A 17,960-nucleotide genomic window follows, 5' to 3' on the forward strand; every position below is an offset into this window, starting at 1 on the left:
CAAGAGCTTAGCGTCCATACCTCAACTCCGAATGTCTTTGTTTCTTTGATTCTTCTCACCTTTACCAATGCCTTGCACAGGTCAGGCGTGTGTGTCCTCCTCTGACTCCCTGACTTGCACTGCAGTTGCCTTTGCTTGAATGTGTCTTTCTCCTCCTCCTGCCTGTCTTCTTTCTGTCCTGCTTCCTCATTCCCCTCCCCCTTACCTTATCTCTGCTTCCCTAAACCAGGGAATTCCTGCTCAAACATTATCTCCTCTTGAACACTTTCCCTTTCTCCATAACCCCATACCACTAATTCACACTTTCTAAAAAACCACTTATCATGTATTCTAATTATTCTTTACATATTTGTCTTCTCCGTGACTTACTCATTCAACTTTGCCTTCCCTACGCCTGGTCCAGAGCCGACTCACAACAAACGTCTGTTATCTTAATGAAATATGCCAAATTACAAGTCAGGCAGAAGTGGAGGTTAATGATATTGCCACCGTGTCATCATGAAAGGAAAACCTAAGGCTGAAGCTGCTGCAGAAAAATGAAGGACACAATTCTTTTGCTATAGCTTCAAAATAAGTAGGTTTTGAACATGGAACTATTCTGTGTAGAAGGTAGAGATTCCTGGCAAAAGCTTTAGAAGCCCATGGTCTGAGCTTACTCATTGGGAAGTAAGATACAACCTCTGAAGAAATTCAGTGATCCTCTCAGCATTGATTCGAAGATCATACTGTTCTAGACATGGGAAGCTAGGTCCTAAACATTTCAAGAGTTGGTCAGCTAGGAAAGCTTTATTACAGTTTGAACATGGCAGACAATGGCTTCTACTAGTGGAAATGGTTAAGTTTACCTTTAAATAATGGAAACAGTGATGAATTTTACGCATATCAGCGCCAACCTCTAGTTTACTCTCTGGATGCTGGTCTTCCAAAAAGGATGTTATTCGCTTTTCCAGTCTAAAAAATACATAATGTATGAGAATCAACTATGACCTCGAAACTTTAGACATTCTAATGGCATTACTTTGATGGTTAACATTTGAAGTACAGGATATTGTTCTCACTTCCTTATGAAAACATGGTTATCTGATTTGACTATAAACCTTAAGGGGGAGGATAGAAATTGACAAAGTGAAATCTGGAAATGATGCAATTATTTGACTAATTTCCAATGACTTTGCACATGCAGCTTTCAATACAAGAATCATTTGATTTCTACAAAATATGCATTCTACCCAAGCTGATTTTCTATGTATGCCCCTGTGCCTAGCTGCAACATTGCTACAAAGAGTAATGAATAAGTTTTTGTTTTTTTTTTTAAATTAGTTTCATTAAAAATTCATGCTACTCACACTATTTACAATAGCCAGGTCATGGAAGCAACCTAAATGCCCATTGACAGACGAATGGATAAAGAAGATGTGGTACATATATACAATGGAATATTACTCAGCCATACAAAGGAATGAAATTGGGTCGTTTGTAGAGACGTGGATGGACCTTGAGACTGTCATACAGAGTGAAGTAAGTCAGAAAGAGTAAAACAAATATCGTATATTAATGCATATATGTGGAACCTAGAAAAATGGTACAGATGAACCGGTCTGCAGGGCAGAAATAGAGACACAGATGTAGAGAACAAACGTATGGACACCAAGGGGGGAAAGTGGCGGGGGTGGAGGGTGGTGGTGTGATGAATTGGGAGACTGGGATTGACATGTATACACTAATATGTATAAAATGGATAACTAATAAGAACCTGCTGTATAAAAAATAAAATAAAATTCAAAAAAAAATTCATGCTACTCAGCCTGAGCTGGGACCTCAGTGATGCTCCAAACCCTTTTAATCATTCCTGGTTGACATACAGTGTTCACAGCGGCTCTTCCAGATCCTTCCACAGCCTGAAGCCCACCACTACTCTTTCACTCTCCATCAATAATGCAGCTTCTCACTAGACTGAGAAAGTCAAAGCCATTCAAGGGGGCTCCTTCGGCTTCCTTTTCCTTCACCTCCCAGGGTCTCTGTCTTACTACTCAGGCCCTCTTCCTTCTTTTAAATATTTTGGATACTATCCTTCCTCCTTCTCGTGGCCAACCTCTCTCCTAGGCTCTCTTCAGGCTCCTATCGGGGTTACCTGATTAATTCCCTCCTTATCACCTCTCCATGCTGACTCTTTCCCCTCTGCTTACAATGATTTTCACGATTTTCCTATTCTAAAACAAAGAAAAATAGAAAACAAACACCTGCCTTTGGAGGGAACATCCACCCCTTCATGAAGTCCTGGTTTAGTTAGTGGCATCATGTGTGCTTATATTGTCTACATGGCATTCTAGGGTCTGCACAACACCTTGGCTCCTCTATTAGTTTATGAGTACAATGGGGCAATTCTTTTTTTTTTCTTATTAAAGTATAGTTGATGTACTATATTGTATGTTACAGGTGTACAATATAGCGATTCACAATTTTTAAAGGTAATGCTCCATTTATAGTTATTATAAAATATTGGCTATATTCCCTTTGTTGTACAATATATCCTTGTAGCTTATTTTATACAGAATAGTTTGTGCCTCTTTTTTTTTTTTTTTTTTTTGGCGGCACGCGGGCCTCTCACTGTTGTGGCCTCTCCCGTTGCAGAGCACAGGCTCCGGATGCACAGGCTCCGGATGCGCTGGCTCAGCGGCCATGGCTCACGGGCCCAGCCGCTCCACGGCATGTGGGATATTCCCAGACCAGGGCATAAACCCGTATCCTCTGCATCGGCAAGCAGACTCTCAGGGAAGAGAGTCTTCCTTGCGCCACCAGGGAAGCCCAGTTTGTACCTCTTAATCCCCTAGCCCTATGATTCCCATCCCCACTTCCCTTTCCCCACTGGTAACCACTAGTTTGTTCTCTGTATATGTGAATCTGCTTCTTTTTTGTTATATTCACTGGTTGGTTGTATTTTTTAGATTTCACATATAAGTGGAATCATAAAGTATTTGTCTTTTTGTGAGTATATATATATGTGCTAATATGTTTATTCAGGCTATTTTTATCAAGTTATCTAGGAGGAAAGATTTTTTAAAAATAATTTAGATTAAATAATATATATTTCTTTTCCAATAACCCTAAAGAATGGAGAAAAGGTAAAAAAATCTGATTCCCCAAAACTTTGTTATCACTTGTGTTCTTGTTTCGAAGGAGGTGAGGCATTTTGATGGCTGGGATATTCAATTTTTGTTTTTGTTTTTTTTTTATTTTTTAACATCGTTATTGGAGTATAATTGCTTTACAATATTGTGTTAGTTTCTGCTGTATAACAAAGTGAATCAGCTATGTGCATACATATATCCCCATATCCCTCCCTCTTGTGTCTCCTTCCCACCCTCCCTATCCCACCCCTCTAGTTGGTCACAAAGCACCAAGCTGATCTCCCTGTGCTATGCAGCTGCTTCCCACTATCTATTTTACATTTGGTGGTGTACATATGTCAATGCTACTCTCTCACTTCGTCCTAGCTTACCCTTCCCCCTCCCCGTGTCCTCAAGTCCATTCTCTACATATGCGTCTTTATTCCTGTCCTGCCCCTAGGTTCATCAGAACCTTTTTTTTTTTTTTTAGGTTCCATATATATGTGTTAGCATATGGTATTTGTTTTTCTCTTTCTGACTTACTTCACTCTGTATGAGACTCTAGGTCCATCCACCTCACTACAAATAACTCAATTTCATTTCTTTTTATGGCTAATATTCCATTGTATATATGTGTCACATCTTTATACATTCATTTGTTGATGGACACTTAGGTTGCTTCCATGTCCTGGCTATTGTAAACAGTGCTACAATGAACATTGTGGTACATGTCTCTCTCTCCCTGTTTTTTTTTTTTTTACATACAGCAGGTTCTTATTAATTATCTATTTTATGCATATTAGTGTATACATGTCAATCCCAGTCTCCCAATTTATCACACCACCACCACCACCCCCGCTTTCCCCGCTTGGTATCCACACGTTTGTTCTCTACATCTGTGTCTCTATTTCTGCCTTGCAAAGCAGTTCATCTATACCATTTTTCTAGATTCCAGATATATGCATTAATATACAATATTTGTTTTTCTCTTTCTAACTTACTTCACTCTGTATGACAGTCTCTAGGTCCATCCATGTCTCTACAAATGACCCAATTTCATTCCTTTCTTTGGCTGAGTAATATTCCATTTTATACATGTCCCACATCTTCTTTATCAATTCATTTGTCAATGGGCATCTAGGTTGCTTCCATGACCTGGCTATTGTAAATAGTGCTGCAATGAACATTGTGGTACATGACTGTTTTTGAATTATGCTTTTTTCAGGGTATATGCCCAGTAGTGGTATTGCTGAGTCGTACAGTAGTTCTATTTTTAGTTTTTAAGGAACCTCCATACTGTTCTCTACAGTGGCTGTATCAATTTACATTCCCATGAACAGTGCAAGAGGGTTCCCTTTTCTCCACACCCTCCCCAGCATTTATTGTTTGTAGATTTTTGATGATGGCCATTCTGACCGGTGTGAAGTGATACCTCATTGTGGTTTTGATTTGCATTTTGCTAATATTTAGTAATGTTGAGCTTCCTTTTATGTGTTTGTTGGCAATTTGTATATTTTCTTTGGAGAAATGTCTATTTAGGTCTTCTGCCCATTTTTGGATTGGTATGGAAACACAAAAGACCCTGAATAGCCAAAGCAATCTTGAGAAAGAAAAACAGAGCTGGAGGAATCAGGCTCCCAGACTTCAGACTATACTACAAAGCTAGAGTAATCAAGACAGTATGGTACTGCACAAAAACAGAAATATAGATGAAAAGAACAGGATAGAAAGCCCAGAGATAAACCCATGCACATATGGTCACCTTATCTTTGACAAAGGAGACAAGAATATACAATGGAGAAAAGACAGCCTCTTCAGTAAGTGGTGCTGGGAAAACTGGACATTTACATGCAAAGAACGAAATTAGAGCACTCCCTAACACCATACACAAAAATAAACTCAAAATGGATTAAATTCCTAAATGTAAGGCCAGACACTATAAAACTCTTAGAGGAAAATATAGGCAGAACACTCTATGACAGAAACCATAGCAAGATCCTTTTTGATCCTCCTCCTAGAGTAATGGAAATAAAAACAAAAATAAACAAATGGGACCTAATGAAACTTCAAAGCTTTTGCACAGCAAAGGAAACCAAAAGCAAGATGAAAAAAGAAACCTCAGGATGGGAGAAATTCTTTGTAAATGAAGCAATTGACAAAGGATTAATCTCCAAAATATACAAGCAGCTCACGCAGGTCAATATCATGGGGCAATTCTTAACTCTTATTCCTCCGTGTGTTCCCTCTCCCCCACCCTGTATCTAGAGCATCAATATAGAATCAATGGAAATGATTCCCTCTATGTTGGGATAAGACTCTTGATAAGGAAGGTGTAAGAATGGCAGTCAGTATCTATTATGCTAACTATCATCATACAGCAGAAGTCTATCTTCCTCACATTGTTTTGAAAATATCTGCACACCTTCAGCATCAGTTTAAATGGTACACATTTTCTTTTCACTATTACTATCAGCCCACTCAAATAAGATGTAATGATTTCCTTCACATAGCAGCTTTAGATTTAATTCTTATCTCTTCCTACAATCTGTGACACGTGACAGCTGATGCTTCCAAGTATGAGACAATTTGTATTGTAATTTTTAAGGAGCTTCTTCAGGTGGAGGGATACTTATTTGCATTATTTGCAATGTTTCCTTCTAAAATAGGGTTTCAAACCATCAGACACACAGAAAGATTAGTTTCTGATACAAAAATTTTTAATGTTTTTTTAGAACATTTTTTAAAAAATGTAAAGTATTATAAAAATAGATGTTTATGAAAAGAATTCCAAACAACATAGATGTGAATAAATTAAAAAGTAAACACTCCCCTCCCCACCTCCATTCTCATCTTCTTTATTCTCAATACTTTGGATAATCCATTATTAACAGTTGAAATATGTTCCTCTAACTCTTAACGAAGCAGATACTTATATTCTTACGTACATTTGTAGATTTTGTTTATACAAAAATGAGATCACACTTTGAATAGAGTTCTGTATCATTATTTTTCTAAACAATTTACCACCAATAATATTCCATGTCAGTACATATATAATAGAACTATTTCAATTTAAAATATATATATATTTATTTTATTTATTTCTTGGCTGCATTGGGTCTTAGTTGTGGCACATGGGATCTTCGTTGCAGCAAGTGGGATCTTTTTGTTACAGTGCGCGGTCTCTTTGTTGCGGCGCTTGGGCTTCTCTCTAGTTGTGGTGTGCAGGTGTTCTCTCTCTGGTTGTGGCGCTAGGGCTCCAGAGTGCGTGGGCTCTGCAGTTTGTGGCATGCAGGCTCTCTCGTTGAGGCTCATGAGCTCAATAGCTGTGGCACATGGACTTAGTTGCCCTGCGGCATGTGGGATCTTAGTTCCCCAATCAAGGATCGAACCGGCATCCCCTGCATTGAAAGGAGGTGGGTTCCTTACCACTGGACCACCAGGGAAGCCCCAGAACTATTTTATTTTTAATGGCTATATAGTATTCCACAGTATGGGTGTCCTGAGCCTCTCATGATGGACATTGAGGCAACATATTCATAGTTGCTACTTTCCTCTGTCACCCATGAGGAAGCCTGGATGTACAGTTGTCAATTAATGAAGCTTCAAAAAATTGTAATGTGTATCTATTTGTATTTTCCCTGAATACTTAACAAAAATTCTGAAACTTTGAAAATTACCATTAGTTCTAGGATATACCCATTCTCTGGAGTAAAAGCATTTTTTGGTTTCCAGTGTCCCTAACAATTCAAATAGCTAATACTAGGTTAGAAGCAATGGTTAATCAATTCTTCCGTCTGGCTTTTTCTTTAGAAAATTATTTCTCCTGTATAGTTTGATCATAAAGTAAATATTTTAGGAAACGTCCCACGAAGCAGGGCTGAAGTGGCCTCCTAGTTCACAAGAAAGCATTGTAAGACACAGGCCTGCTGATTAGCTGAGTGGCCACTCACAGATCCCTCAGTCTCACTGGACTTTGGCTGTGCCATCAAGACTCTCGTCCTGCACAATAATAGTATTGGATACAAGGAGGACCAGGGACGTAATCCAAAGAAATGGTGAAGAAGTTCTGCCTAAATGAAAGAACTGGATTGCTTTACCCATTCTGAGACTCGACTAGTCTGATATAAAACTCAGAATGAAAATCAGGTCTTTTGACGTGCAATTTTTTTCTCAGTGCTTGAGACAACAGAGCCTCTTTAGATAAGAGAAAAATGCCTGGTCTTTCTTTCATACATTAAATGATTTATTGTTGAATTCATTTTCTTATCAACCAAGGAGTTGGTCTAATAATTAAAGTACAGAAAAATGCCTAATTCAGATGTTTCCGATGTACTCCTCTCACAGTTAAGAGTGAACAATTGACCCCAAATTCCCTGCATTTTCCTGTCTCCCAAAATAGTTCCCAAGTTCATACCTAGTCACTGCTCCCACTGAGGGGTCTCCCAGCTGCCAGAACTCTGCTGGCCAGTGAAGAACTGTTTGTAGAAAAGGGTCTCCAAGGAGGTCAAGTGAGCACGATAAAGTCTGTTCTTTATGAGAAGCCCAAGTAAACAAGAAACTTTACTTATTCTCTAGTTTTTCCAGGAGAAAAGAAGTAAAAGAATCCTACTGAAGAAGTAAAAATAAACATATGCCATTCAGTTCTAGTTCATATGGACAAGAAAGATGGTAGATAATCTACATGTGTCTGAACACATAACTTGACTGGTAGGTGTTTGGTGACTATACCTATTTGCACCAAATTGACTGCTGATGAGCTAGCTCTGACAACCTGTAGCCTAGTTCAGCAATTCCACTGAACTATAAATTTTGATGCCTGACCACACCATAAGAATTGACCATAATTCCTAACATGTGCCTTCCCCCATCAAGACCACCATACTCCTCCCTTTTTGCTCCCAATATTTCTTGCCAAAGAAATGAAATTTTGTCTGTAGCCATATTTTTGTGGAAATTTAGGTTTAGTAGTGTGAATAAAAAGGGAAAGCAAGTTAATTGTTGTTAACAATAGCAAATATTACTTGGGCAAGCAGTAAATGCTAGCTACTAGTCTGTACCACTTGAATACATCATTTCCTTAATTTGCACAACAACTAGATGAGCTAAGTACTACTATTGTCCTTATATCATAGACGAAGGAAGTGAAGTACAGAGAGGTTATATATCTTGCCCAAGGTCATACAGCTAGCAAACAGCAGAGCTGGGATTCAAACTTGGGGAGGCTGACTTCAGAGTCCAAGGTTTAAGCACTATGCTTACCATACTGTAGCAAAGTTACTAAATTTATTTGAACACCATGCAGGGCAACGCATTTCTAAAAGGGAATGCCATACCTTCTAGAATTCTTTGAGGAGGTAAATAGTTGAATAGACAAGAGGGAAATAACTGGGTAGCAGTTGCTTGGATCTTAATAAGGCCACTGATCAGCATGATTTATAACAGCAAAAGAAGTAGGAAAAGAATCAGAATGTCCCACGTTAGGAAATTAAATGAATTATGGCCTAGTTATGTACACAGTTAAGCAACTGTTTAAAATGGTGGTGAAGAGGTATACTTACTGACATTAAAATATTCATGATATATTATGATAGGTTAGTAATGAATCCCTTTACAAGGATTCTGCAAGTACCCTGCAACACATCCAAAAAGACAGAAGACAAGAGACAAGGAAGGAAGGAAGGAAGGAAGGAAGGAAAGAAGGAAGGAAGCAAAATCCTGAGACTTTTGCCCCGTTGCCTTTGGCTCAAGAACGTTTATTATCTCCTTGTGAGAATAAAGACTAGTGATCCAAGCTAAACTTGTTCTTCTGCAATATTTTTATGACTATGTTATATTCAACTGTTTGTTAAATGAAGCTCATTGTTTATACACTGAGCATGAATATGACATTCTCACTATTCTAAAATAATCTTTGTTTGTAAAAAAAAAATTACTAACATGCTCCTGTCAGCATTAGCATATCAAAATGGGCTAGAAACCATATCTCTATGTCACTGGTTGTGGGAAAGCTGGGAGAAAAGAGGAATGGGCATTAGTAAGAGGAGCATACCTAAACTGGGGTATGGAAACCCTGGCTGGTTCTAAACTCCTGGGACAGCTATGCGAGGTGAGCCCCAGGGAATAACTGGGGGATGAGGGTAGCAGAAGTGTCCTACAACACAGTATTCCAGGGAATTTACGAAAAACAGTGCAAAACACCAGGACCTTGTCCTCTGATACTGAGCTGGAAAGAGTGAGGTGGATAAAAGATACCCCACTTGGTGGGTCAGGGCTGTTTGGTGGTAGAATCAAGGAAATGCCTGGTATCCCTGCACTGATGGTTCATCTGGCTTCTCACCAGTTCTGAGAGAGGAATAGGAGGTTCATTCTAAAGGGCTAGAAACGAGCACTGATTGAAAAACTTAACTAGTACTAATTATACCAACAAGTATCAAAATCTGCCCGCCCTCTACCAGTCATTTTGCCACTAAGCATTGCACCAGCAAGGATAGGCTGTCTCCAACAGCCTAAGCAATGGGGTTGCTGACAAACTAAAGTTACATATCAACATAAGCAAAGATATTTTTTAAAAAGCTGGAAAGCAATGATAAAGATAGAAGGAAACCTGGTAACTCTTAACTTCTAGGAATATAACTAAATAGGAAGAATGAGATAATAGTTATACAATTAAAAATATCGATCACTGTAGGTAAAGAAGGTGGCTGAACAATTAGGCTGAATGATCTCAACTGTCAACTAATTAATCAGCTTCTGTGGGTCACAAATTTCTCATCTGTAAAAATGTGCCAAATAATATCATCTCTAAACTCTTGAAGCTCTATGAAATAAGGTAATACAAGGAACAAAGAGAGGGTATTTATTGTCTGGCCCATTAATGCCTTGCTATTCTTAGTGTGAAAAATAATAGGCCAACCTCAGATGCATCACCTGGGAGCCTTGCAGAAATGTAGAATCGCAGGCCCCATCCTAGACCTGCTGAACCTGCACTTAAACAACATTCCCGGGTGATTCGTGTGTGCACTAATGTTTAAGAAGCATTACAACAAGGCAACTTGTTGTTGAACTTGAGTCATGTATATATACACAGTTTTTGGCCCTGGAAACCAAAAAAAGAAGTAACTTGAAACGTTAAGTGAACGAGTAACAACATCCCTTGATGGTCAACTATGTCCTGGCTACTGTGCTAGCAACCTTACATGTTTTCTTATTTAAGTGGGAAAAGAATTAAACAGAATATTATAGTCTGGTTCTCTTTATAACTGGCTTCCCCTAGTTATTTTATTATTACTTTTATTGAACATCCATTACATGTCAGGCACTCTCACATGTATTGTTATTTATCTGTACCATAAACCTAAAAATTATTTTCCCTCTTTCATAGATGAGGACAGAAGCACTCATAGGAACAAAGTAACTTGCATACTGTTACAAGTTAGGAAACTGAAACACTGGGATTTAAAAACTGGCCTTTTGAATCAGGAATCCTCACTCTTTCCACACATATCACAAAGCCTCTCAATCAAGTCAGAAAAATGTCTTCCATTTGCCATAATCCCTAATATACTAAATCTGTGTTTTCAATTCAGAACTTCCCTACAGACTTCCCTGGTGGCACAGTGGTTGGGAGTCCGCCTGCCGATGCAGGGCATACGAGTTCGTGCCCCAGTCCGGGAGGATCCCGCGTGCCGCGGAGCGGCTGGGCCCGTGAGCCATGGCCGCTGAGCCTGTGCGTCCGGAGCCTGTGCTCCACAATGGGAGAGGCCACAACGGTGGGAGGCCCGCGCACCGCAAAAAAAAAAAGTAAAGATGCAAACAACAAGGGCAATGAGATCATCAAATAAACGTTGTGTCTTGCATTTCAAAGAAAATAATGTTTAACAAGATGCAACAGTGGGGGCTCTTGAGACCCAATGGTGGGGGGTGAAGGAAAGCCTTATTTTGACGTTACTAACATGACAAGCTTCTTTTATAAGGTATGGCCCTTTAAAACATACAGTGTTGGAAAAGCACATAATTTATAAAAGTTCAGATAAGAACAATAAATTCACAATTTATGGTTAACTACAATCCACAGGACATGAAAAACTGAAGGCTGAGATTGTGCCAACAGGACTACAACCAAAGGAAACGATACAAATATTTTTCGGGGTCATTAGTTTCATGTTTGTTTTTTGTTAGATTCTGCTGAAAGAACTATTCCCAATTGGCTTAAAGGTGGTTACTTCAAGATATTTTTTTTTTCTTTTAGAATTCTCTGGTCTATGACAAGTATTATATACATTTATATGATCCCCAAGCCCTAACCAGTAAGTGAAAGACATGGACCCTCATGTGCAAGGAACTGAGTTCACTGTCAGCCACTTTGCTGGAATGAGCTCTTTTTAATAGCAGTAGGGGCCAGGAAGCTCCTGGTTTGGGGTGATACAGAGGAAATTCCTATACAGAGTTTACTGTCAACATTTCTCTTAGTAACACATATTCCCTTTACCTCCACCAAGCAGTTATATGGCACCTGAAAGGCAGAGCTGCACAACTGCTTGATACTTTCAGTGTTTTGAAATAGCAAACACAAAACATCCAAATCAAAACCCAGACTGGTGTGCCTCTTTAACAGTGAAGATATAGCCTATTTATAGGAAAATACATTCCTGGCCACGTACTTCAGTTTATGGAACTTAAAAACACTATTTTAAAATAATTTTTAAGTAAAATAAAATAACTTTAAAGACACTAAAAAAAACTTTTAAAAATGCAATGATGAAGGCTTTTGAAAAGTTATAAAAATTGATTTTGTCAATTCATATTTTCATGTATCCAATTTATTAAAGGCATATATATATATCTTGATATGACCAAACGTTTTAACTTCAGTAGACACAGAAAGGTTCAGTGGTTTAGAAGAAATGTAAATAAGAGATTAAAATAATATAATCAATCCCTAGCTATTAATAACTGCCTCTTTAAATTCTACATGTATCTTTTTTTGTGAATTTTTTATTTTATTTATTTTTTTATACAGCAGGTTCTTATTAGTCATCAATTTTATATGCATCAGGGGATACATGTCAATCCCAACCGTCCAATTCATCACACCACCAACCCCAAACCCCACGGCTTTCCCCCCTTGGTGTCCATATGTTTGTTCTCTTACATCTGTGTCTCAACTTCTGCCCTGCAAACTGGTTCATCTGTACCATTTCTCTAGGTTCCACATACATACATTAATATATGATATTTGTTTTTCTCTTTCTGACTTACGTCACTCTGTATGGCAGTCTCTAGCTCTTTCTACGTCTCAACAAATGACCCAATTTTGTTCCTTTTTATGCCTGAGTAATATTCCATTGTATATATGTACCACAGCTTCTTTATCCATTCATCTGTGGATGGGCATTTAGGTTGCTTCCATGACCTGGCTATTGTAAATAGTGCTGCAATGAACATTGGGGTGCATGAGTGTTTTTGAATTATGGTTTTCTCTGGGTATATGCCCAGTAGTGGGATTGCTGGATCATATGGTAATTCTATCTTTAGTTTTTTAAGGAACCTCCATACTGTTCTCCATAGTGGCTGTATCAATTTACATTCCCACCAACAGTGCAAGAGGGTTCCCTTTTCTCCACACCCTCTCCAGCATTTGTTGTTTGTAGATTTTCTGATGATGCCTATTCTAACTGTGTGAGGTGATACATCATTGTAGTTTTGATTTGCATTTCCTTAATAATTATTGATGCTGAGCAGCTTTTCATGTGCTTCTTGGCCATCTTTGGAGATGTCTTCTTTGGAGAAATGTCTATTTAGGTCTTCTGCCCATTTTTGGATTGGGGTGTTTGTTTCTTTAATATTAAGTTTCATAAGCTGTTTATATATTTTGGAGATTAATCCTTTGTCCATTGATTCATTTGCAAATATTTTCTGCCATTCTGAGTGTTGTCTTTTCGTCTTGTTTATGCTTTCCTTTGCTGTGCAAAAGCTTTGAAGTTTCATTAGGTCCCATTTGTTTACATTTGTTTTTATTTCCAGTACTCTAGGAGGTGGATGAAAAAGATCTTGCTGTGATTTATGTCAAAGAGTGTTCTTCCTATGTTCCCCTCTAAGAGTTTTATAGTGTCCGGTCTTACATTTAGGTCTGGAATTTATTTTGTTTATTTTTGTGCATGGTGTTACAGAGTGTTCTGATTTCATTCTTTTACATGTAGCTGTCCAGTTTTCCCAGCACCACTTATTGAAGAGACTGTCTTTTCTCCAATGTATATCCTTGCCTCCTTTGTCATAGACTAGCTAACCATAGGTGCGTGGGTTTATTTCTGGGCTTTCTATCTTGTTCCATTGATTGATGTTTCTGTTTTTGTGCCAGTACCATATTGTCTTGATTACTGTAGCTTTGTAGTATAGTCTGAAGTCAGGGAGTCTGACTCCTACAGCTCCGTTTTTTCCCCTCAAGTTTGCTTTGGCTATTCGGGGTCTTTTGTGTCTCCATACAAATTTTAAGATTTTTTGTTCTAGTTCCATAAAAAATGCCATTGGTAATTTGATACGGATTGCACTGAATCTGTAGATTGCTTTGGGTAGTCTAGTCATTTTCACAATATTGATTCTTCCAATCCACATTCATGGTATATCTCTCCATCTGTTGGTTTCATCTTTAATTTCTTTCATCAGTGTCTTATAGTTTTCTGCATACAGGTCTTTTGTCTCCCTCAGTAGGTTTATTCCTAGGTATTTTATTCTTTTTGTTGCAATGGTAAATAGGAGTGTTTCCTTCATTTCTCTTTCAGATTTTTCATCATTAGTGTATAGGAATGCAAGAGATTTCTGTGCATTCATTTTGTATCCTGCTACTTTACCAAATCCATTGATTAGCTCTAGTAGTTTTCTGGTGGCATTTTTAGGATTCTCTATGTATAGTATCATGTCGTCTGCAAACAATGACAGTTTTACTTCTTCTTTTCCAACTAGTATTCATTTATTTCTTTTTCTTCTCTGACTGCCATGGCTAGGACTCCCAAAACTATGTTGAATAATAGTGGTGAGAGTGGACATCCTTGTCTTGTTCCTTATCTTAGAGGAAACGCTTTCAGTTTTTCACCATTGAGAATGATGTTTGCTGTGCGTTTGTCGTATATGGCCTTTATTATGTATAGGTAGGTTCCCTCTATGCCCACTTTCTGGAGAGTTTTTATCATAAATGGGTGTTGAATTTTGTCAAAAGCTTTTTCTGTATCTATTGAGATGATCATATGGTTTTTATTCTTCAATTTGTTAATATGGTGTATCACATTGATTGATTTGCCTATATTGAAGAATCCTTGCATCCCTGGGATAAATCCCACTTGATCATGGTGTACGATCCTTTTAATGTGTTGTTGGATTCTGTTTGCTAGTATTTTGTTGAGGAATTTTGCATCTATATTCATCAGTGATATTGATCTGTAATTTTCTTTTTTTGTAGTATCTTTGTCTGGTTTTGGTATCAGGGTGATGGTGGCCTCACAGAATGAGTTTGGGAATGTTCCTTCCTCTGCAATTTTTTGGAAGAGTTTGAGAAGGATGAGTGTTAGCTTTCCTGTAAATGTTTGAGAGAATTCACCTGTGAAGCCATCTGGTCCTGGACTTTTCTTTGTTGGAAGATTTTTAATCACAGTTTCAATTTCATTACTTGTGATTGGTCTGTTCATATTTTCTGTTTCTTCCTGGTTCAGTCTTGGAAGGTTATACCTTTCTAAGACTTTGTCCATTTCTTCCAGGTTGTCCATTTTATTGGCATAAAGTTGCTTGTAGTACTCTCTTAGGATGCTTTGTATTTCTGCGGTGTCTCTTGTAACTTCTCCTTTTTCATTTCTAATTTTATTGATTTGAGTCCTCTCCCTCTCTTTCTTGATGAGTCTGGCTAATGGTTTATCAATTTTGTTTATCTTCTCAAGAAACCAGCTTTTAGTTTTATTTATCTTTGCTATTTTCTTTGTTTCTATTTCATTTATTTCTGCTCTGATCTTTATGATTTCTTTCCTTCTGCTAACTTTGGGTTTTGTTTGTTCTTCTTTCTCTAGTTCCTTTAGGTGTAAGGTTAGATTGTTTACTTGAGATTTTTCTTGTTTCTTGAGGTAGGCTTGTATAGCTATAAACTTCCCTCTTTGAACTGCTTTTGCTGCATCCCATAGGTTTTGGATCATCATGTTTTCATTGTCATTTGTCTCTAAGTATTTTTTGATATCCTCTTTGATTTCTTCAGTGATCTCTTGGTTATTTAGTAAGGTATTGTTTAGCCTCCATGTGTTTGTGTTTTTTACGGTTTTTCTCCTGTAATTCATTTCTAATCTCATAGCGTTGTGGTCAGAAAAGATGCTTGATATGATTTCAATTTCCTTAAATTTACTGAGGGCTTGATTTGTGACCCAAGATGTGATTTATCCTGGAGAATGTTCCATGCGCACTTGAAAAGAAAGTGTAATCTGCTGTTTTGGGATGGAATGTCCTATAATTATCAATTAAATCTAGCTGGTCTATTGTGTCATTTAAAGCTTGTGTTTCCTTATTTATTTTCATTTTGCATGATCTGTCCATTGGTGTAAGTGAGGTGTTAAAGTCCTCCACTATTTTAGTGTTACTGTCAATTTCCTCTTTTGTAGCTGTTAGCAGTTGCCTTATGTATTGAGGTGTTCCTATGTTCGGTGCATATATAATTGTTATATCTTCTTCTTGGATTGATCCCTTGATCATTACGTAGTGTCCTTCCTTGTCTCTTGTAACATTCTTTATTTTAAAGTCTATTTTATCTGATATGAGTATTGCTACTCTAGGTTTCTTTTGATTTCCATTGGCATGGAATATCTTTTTCCATCCCCTCACTTTCAGTCTGTATGTGTCCCTAGGTCTGAAGTGGGCCTCTTGTAGACAGCATATATGTGGGTCTTTTTTTGTATCCATTCAGCAAGCCTGTGTCTTTTGGTTGGAGCATTTAATCCATTCACGTTTAAGGTAATTATCCATATGTATGTTCCTATGACCATTTTCTTAATTGTTTTGGGTTTGTTTTTGTAGTTCCTTTTCTTCTCTTGTGTTTCCAACTTACAGAAGTTCCTTTAGCGTTTGTTGTACAGCTGGTTTGGTGGTGCTGAATTCTCTTAGCTTTTGCTTGTCTGTAAAGCTTTTGATTTTTCCATCGAATCTGCATGAGATCCTTGCCGCATAGTGTAATCTTGGTTGTAGGATCCTCCCTTTCATCACTTTAAGTATATCATGACACTCCCTTCTGCCTTGTAGAGTTTCTGCTGAGAAATCAGCTGTTAACCTTATTGGAGTTCCCTTGTATGTTATTTGTCATTTTTCCCTTGCTGCTTTCAATAATTTTTCTTTGTCTTTAATTTTTGCCAACTTGATTACTATGTGTCTCGGCGTGTTTCTCCTTGGGTTTATCCTGTATGGGACTCGATGTGCTTCCTGGACTTAGGTGGCTATTTCCTTTCCCATGTTAGGGAATTTTTCAACTATAATCTCTTCAAATATTTTCTCTGGTCCTTTCTCTCTCTCTTCTCCTTCTGGGACCCCTATAATGCGAATGTTGTTGCATTTAATGTTGTTCCAGAGGTCTCTTAGGCTGTCTTCATTTCTTTTCATTCTTTTTTCTTTATTCTGTTCTGCAGCAGTGAATTCCACCATTCTGTCTTCCAGGTCACTTATCCTTTCTTCTGCCTCATTTATTCTGCTATTGATTTCTTGTAGTGTAGTTTTCATTTCATTTATTGTATTGTTCATGTCTGTTTGTTTGTTCTTTAATTCTTCTAGGTCTTTTTTAAACATTTCTTGCAGCTTCTCGATCTTTGCCTCCATTCTTTTCCCGAGGTCCTGGATCATCTTCACTATCATTATTCTGAATTATTTTTCTGGAAGGTTGCCTATCTCCACTTCATTTAGTTATTTTTCTGGGTTTTATCTTGTTCCTTCATCTGGTACATAGTCCTCTGCCTTTTCATCTTGTCTTTTTGTGAATGTGGTTTTTGTTCCACAGGGTGCAGGATTGTAGTTCTTGCTTCTGTTGTCTGCCCTCTCTCTACATGTATCTTTTGAATCACTTTTTTGCTGTATGCAAAAACTCTATTATTTGTGTTTAATGTAAACATGAATACCTATCTCCATAAATTCATCATAATAAGAAACTGACATAGGAAAGAGAAGGATGGGGTGGTAGAATGGGGCAGAGAAGCTAGTTACGGAGCAGGATATCTGGTGGCCGGAAAATGTAAAAGAAGTTCACATTCAGGAAGGGGGTAATGACAGGAGAAATGAGGTAGAAAAGGTTTCATTATGCAGAGACGGAAAGAGCTAGGAGAGAGAAGTTAAAGTGGGCTAAAGCTTAGAGAAGAGTGTAGTGTAGAGACAGACATTTAGGGCAAGGACTCGGGAAAAGGATGAATTGGATTAGCATGTGGAGGGGCTACCAGGAGACCCCCTTGGAGGAGATCACTGGGGACAGTGAGGAGCAAGAGGGAGGGAGAAAAGAGGGGGACAGGAGGGGGCCGGGGGAGGTGGGGGAACAAGGACAGGAAGGAGGGGAGAGGGGAGAGGATGGGGTGGAGAGGAAGAGAGAGGAGAGAAAGGCAGACTTCAGATGGATAATACCAGAGTGCGCCTATGGAACAAGGTTAATCAGGAAATTTGGAGGAAGAGAGCCAGGTGGAAGTGGATTGGGCTCTACCATAGCTATATATCTCATCTCTATGGTTAAAGTTTCCCAGCTATAGTCTTCCCTGACAGTTCATTAACTTGAAGGACTAGTGAAAGCTTTATCCATCCTTTGCTCCAATTCTCTGAACTCTTTTTCTGTAATTCTGTCTTATATGAAGTTATATT

At 38.2% G+C, this 17,960-nt stretch overlaps 1 protein-coding gene across 1 annotated transcript in view; it reads right to left on the reverse strand.

The window, feature by feature from the left end:
- Positions 1-17,960, reverse strand: part of KIF6 (kinesin family member 6) — a gene marked incomplete at its 3' end in the record, with an annotated part of 371,372 nt that overhangs the window by 176,131 nt on the left and 177,281 nt on the right. The window contains exon 11 of the mRNA XM_082848404.1: positions 846-951. Within this exon, the coding sequence (XP_082704530.1) occupies positions 846-951 (106 nt within the window). The remainder of the gene's footprint in view (positions 1-845; positions 952-17,960) is intronic.

This window comes from Leucopleurus acutus (assembly GCF_964270905.1).
Source record: "Leucopleurus acutus genome assembly, chromosome: 10".
In the NCBI taxonomy this organism is placed as follows: Eukaryota; Metazoa; Chordata; class Mammalia; order Artiodactyla; family Delphinidae; genus Leucopleurus; species Leucopleurus acutus.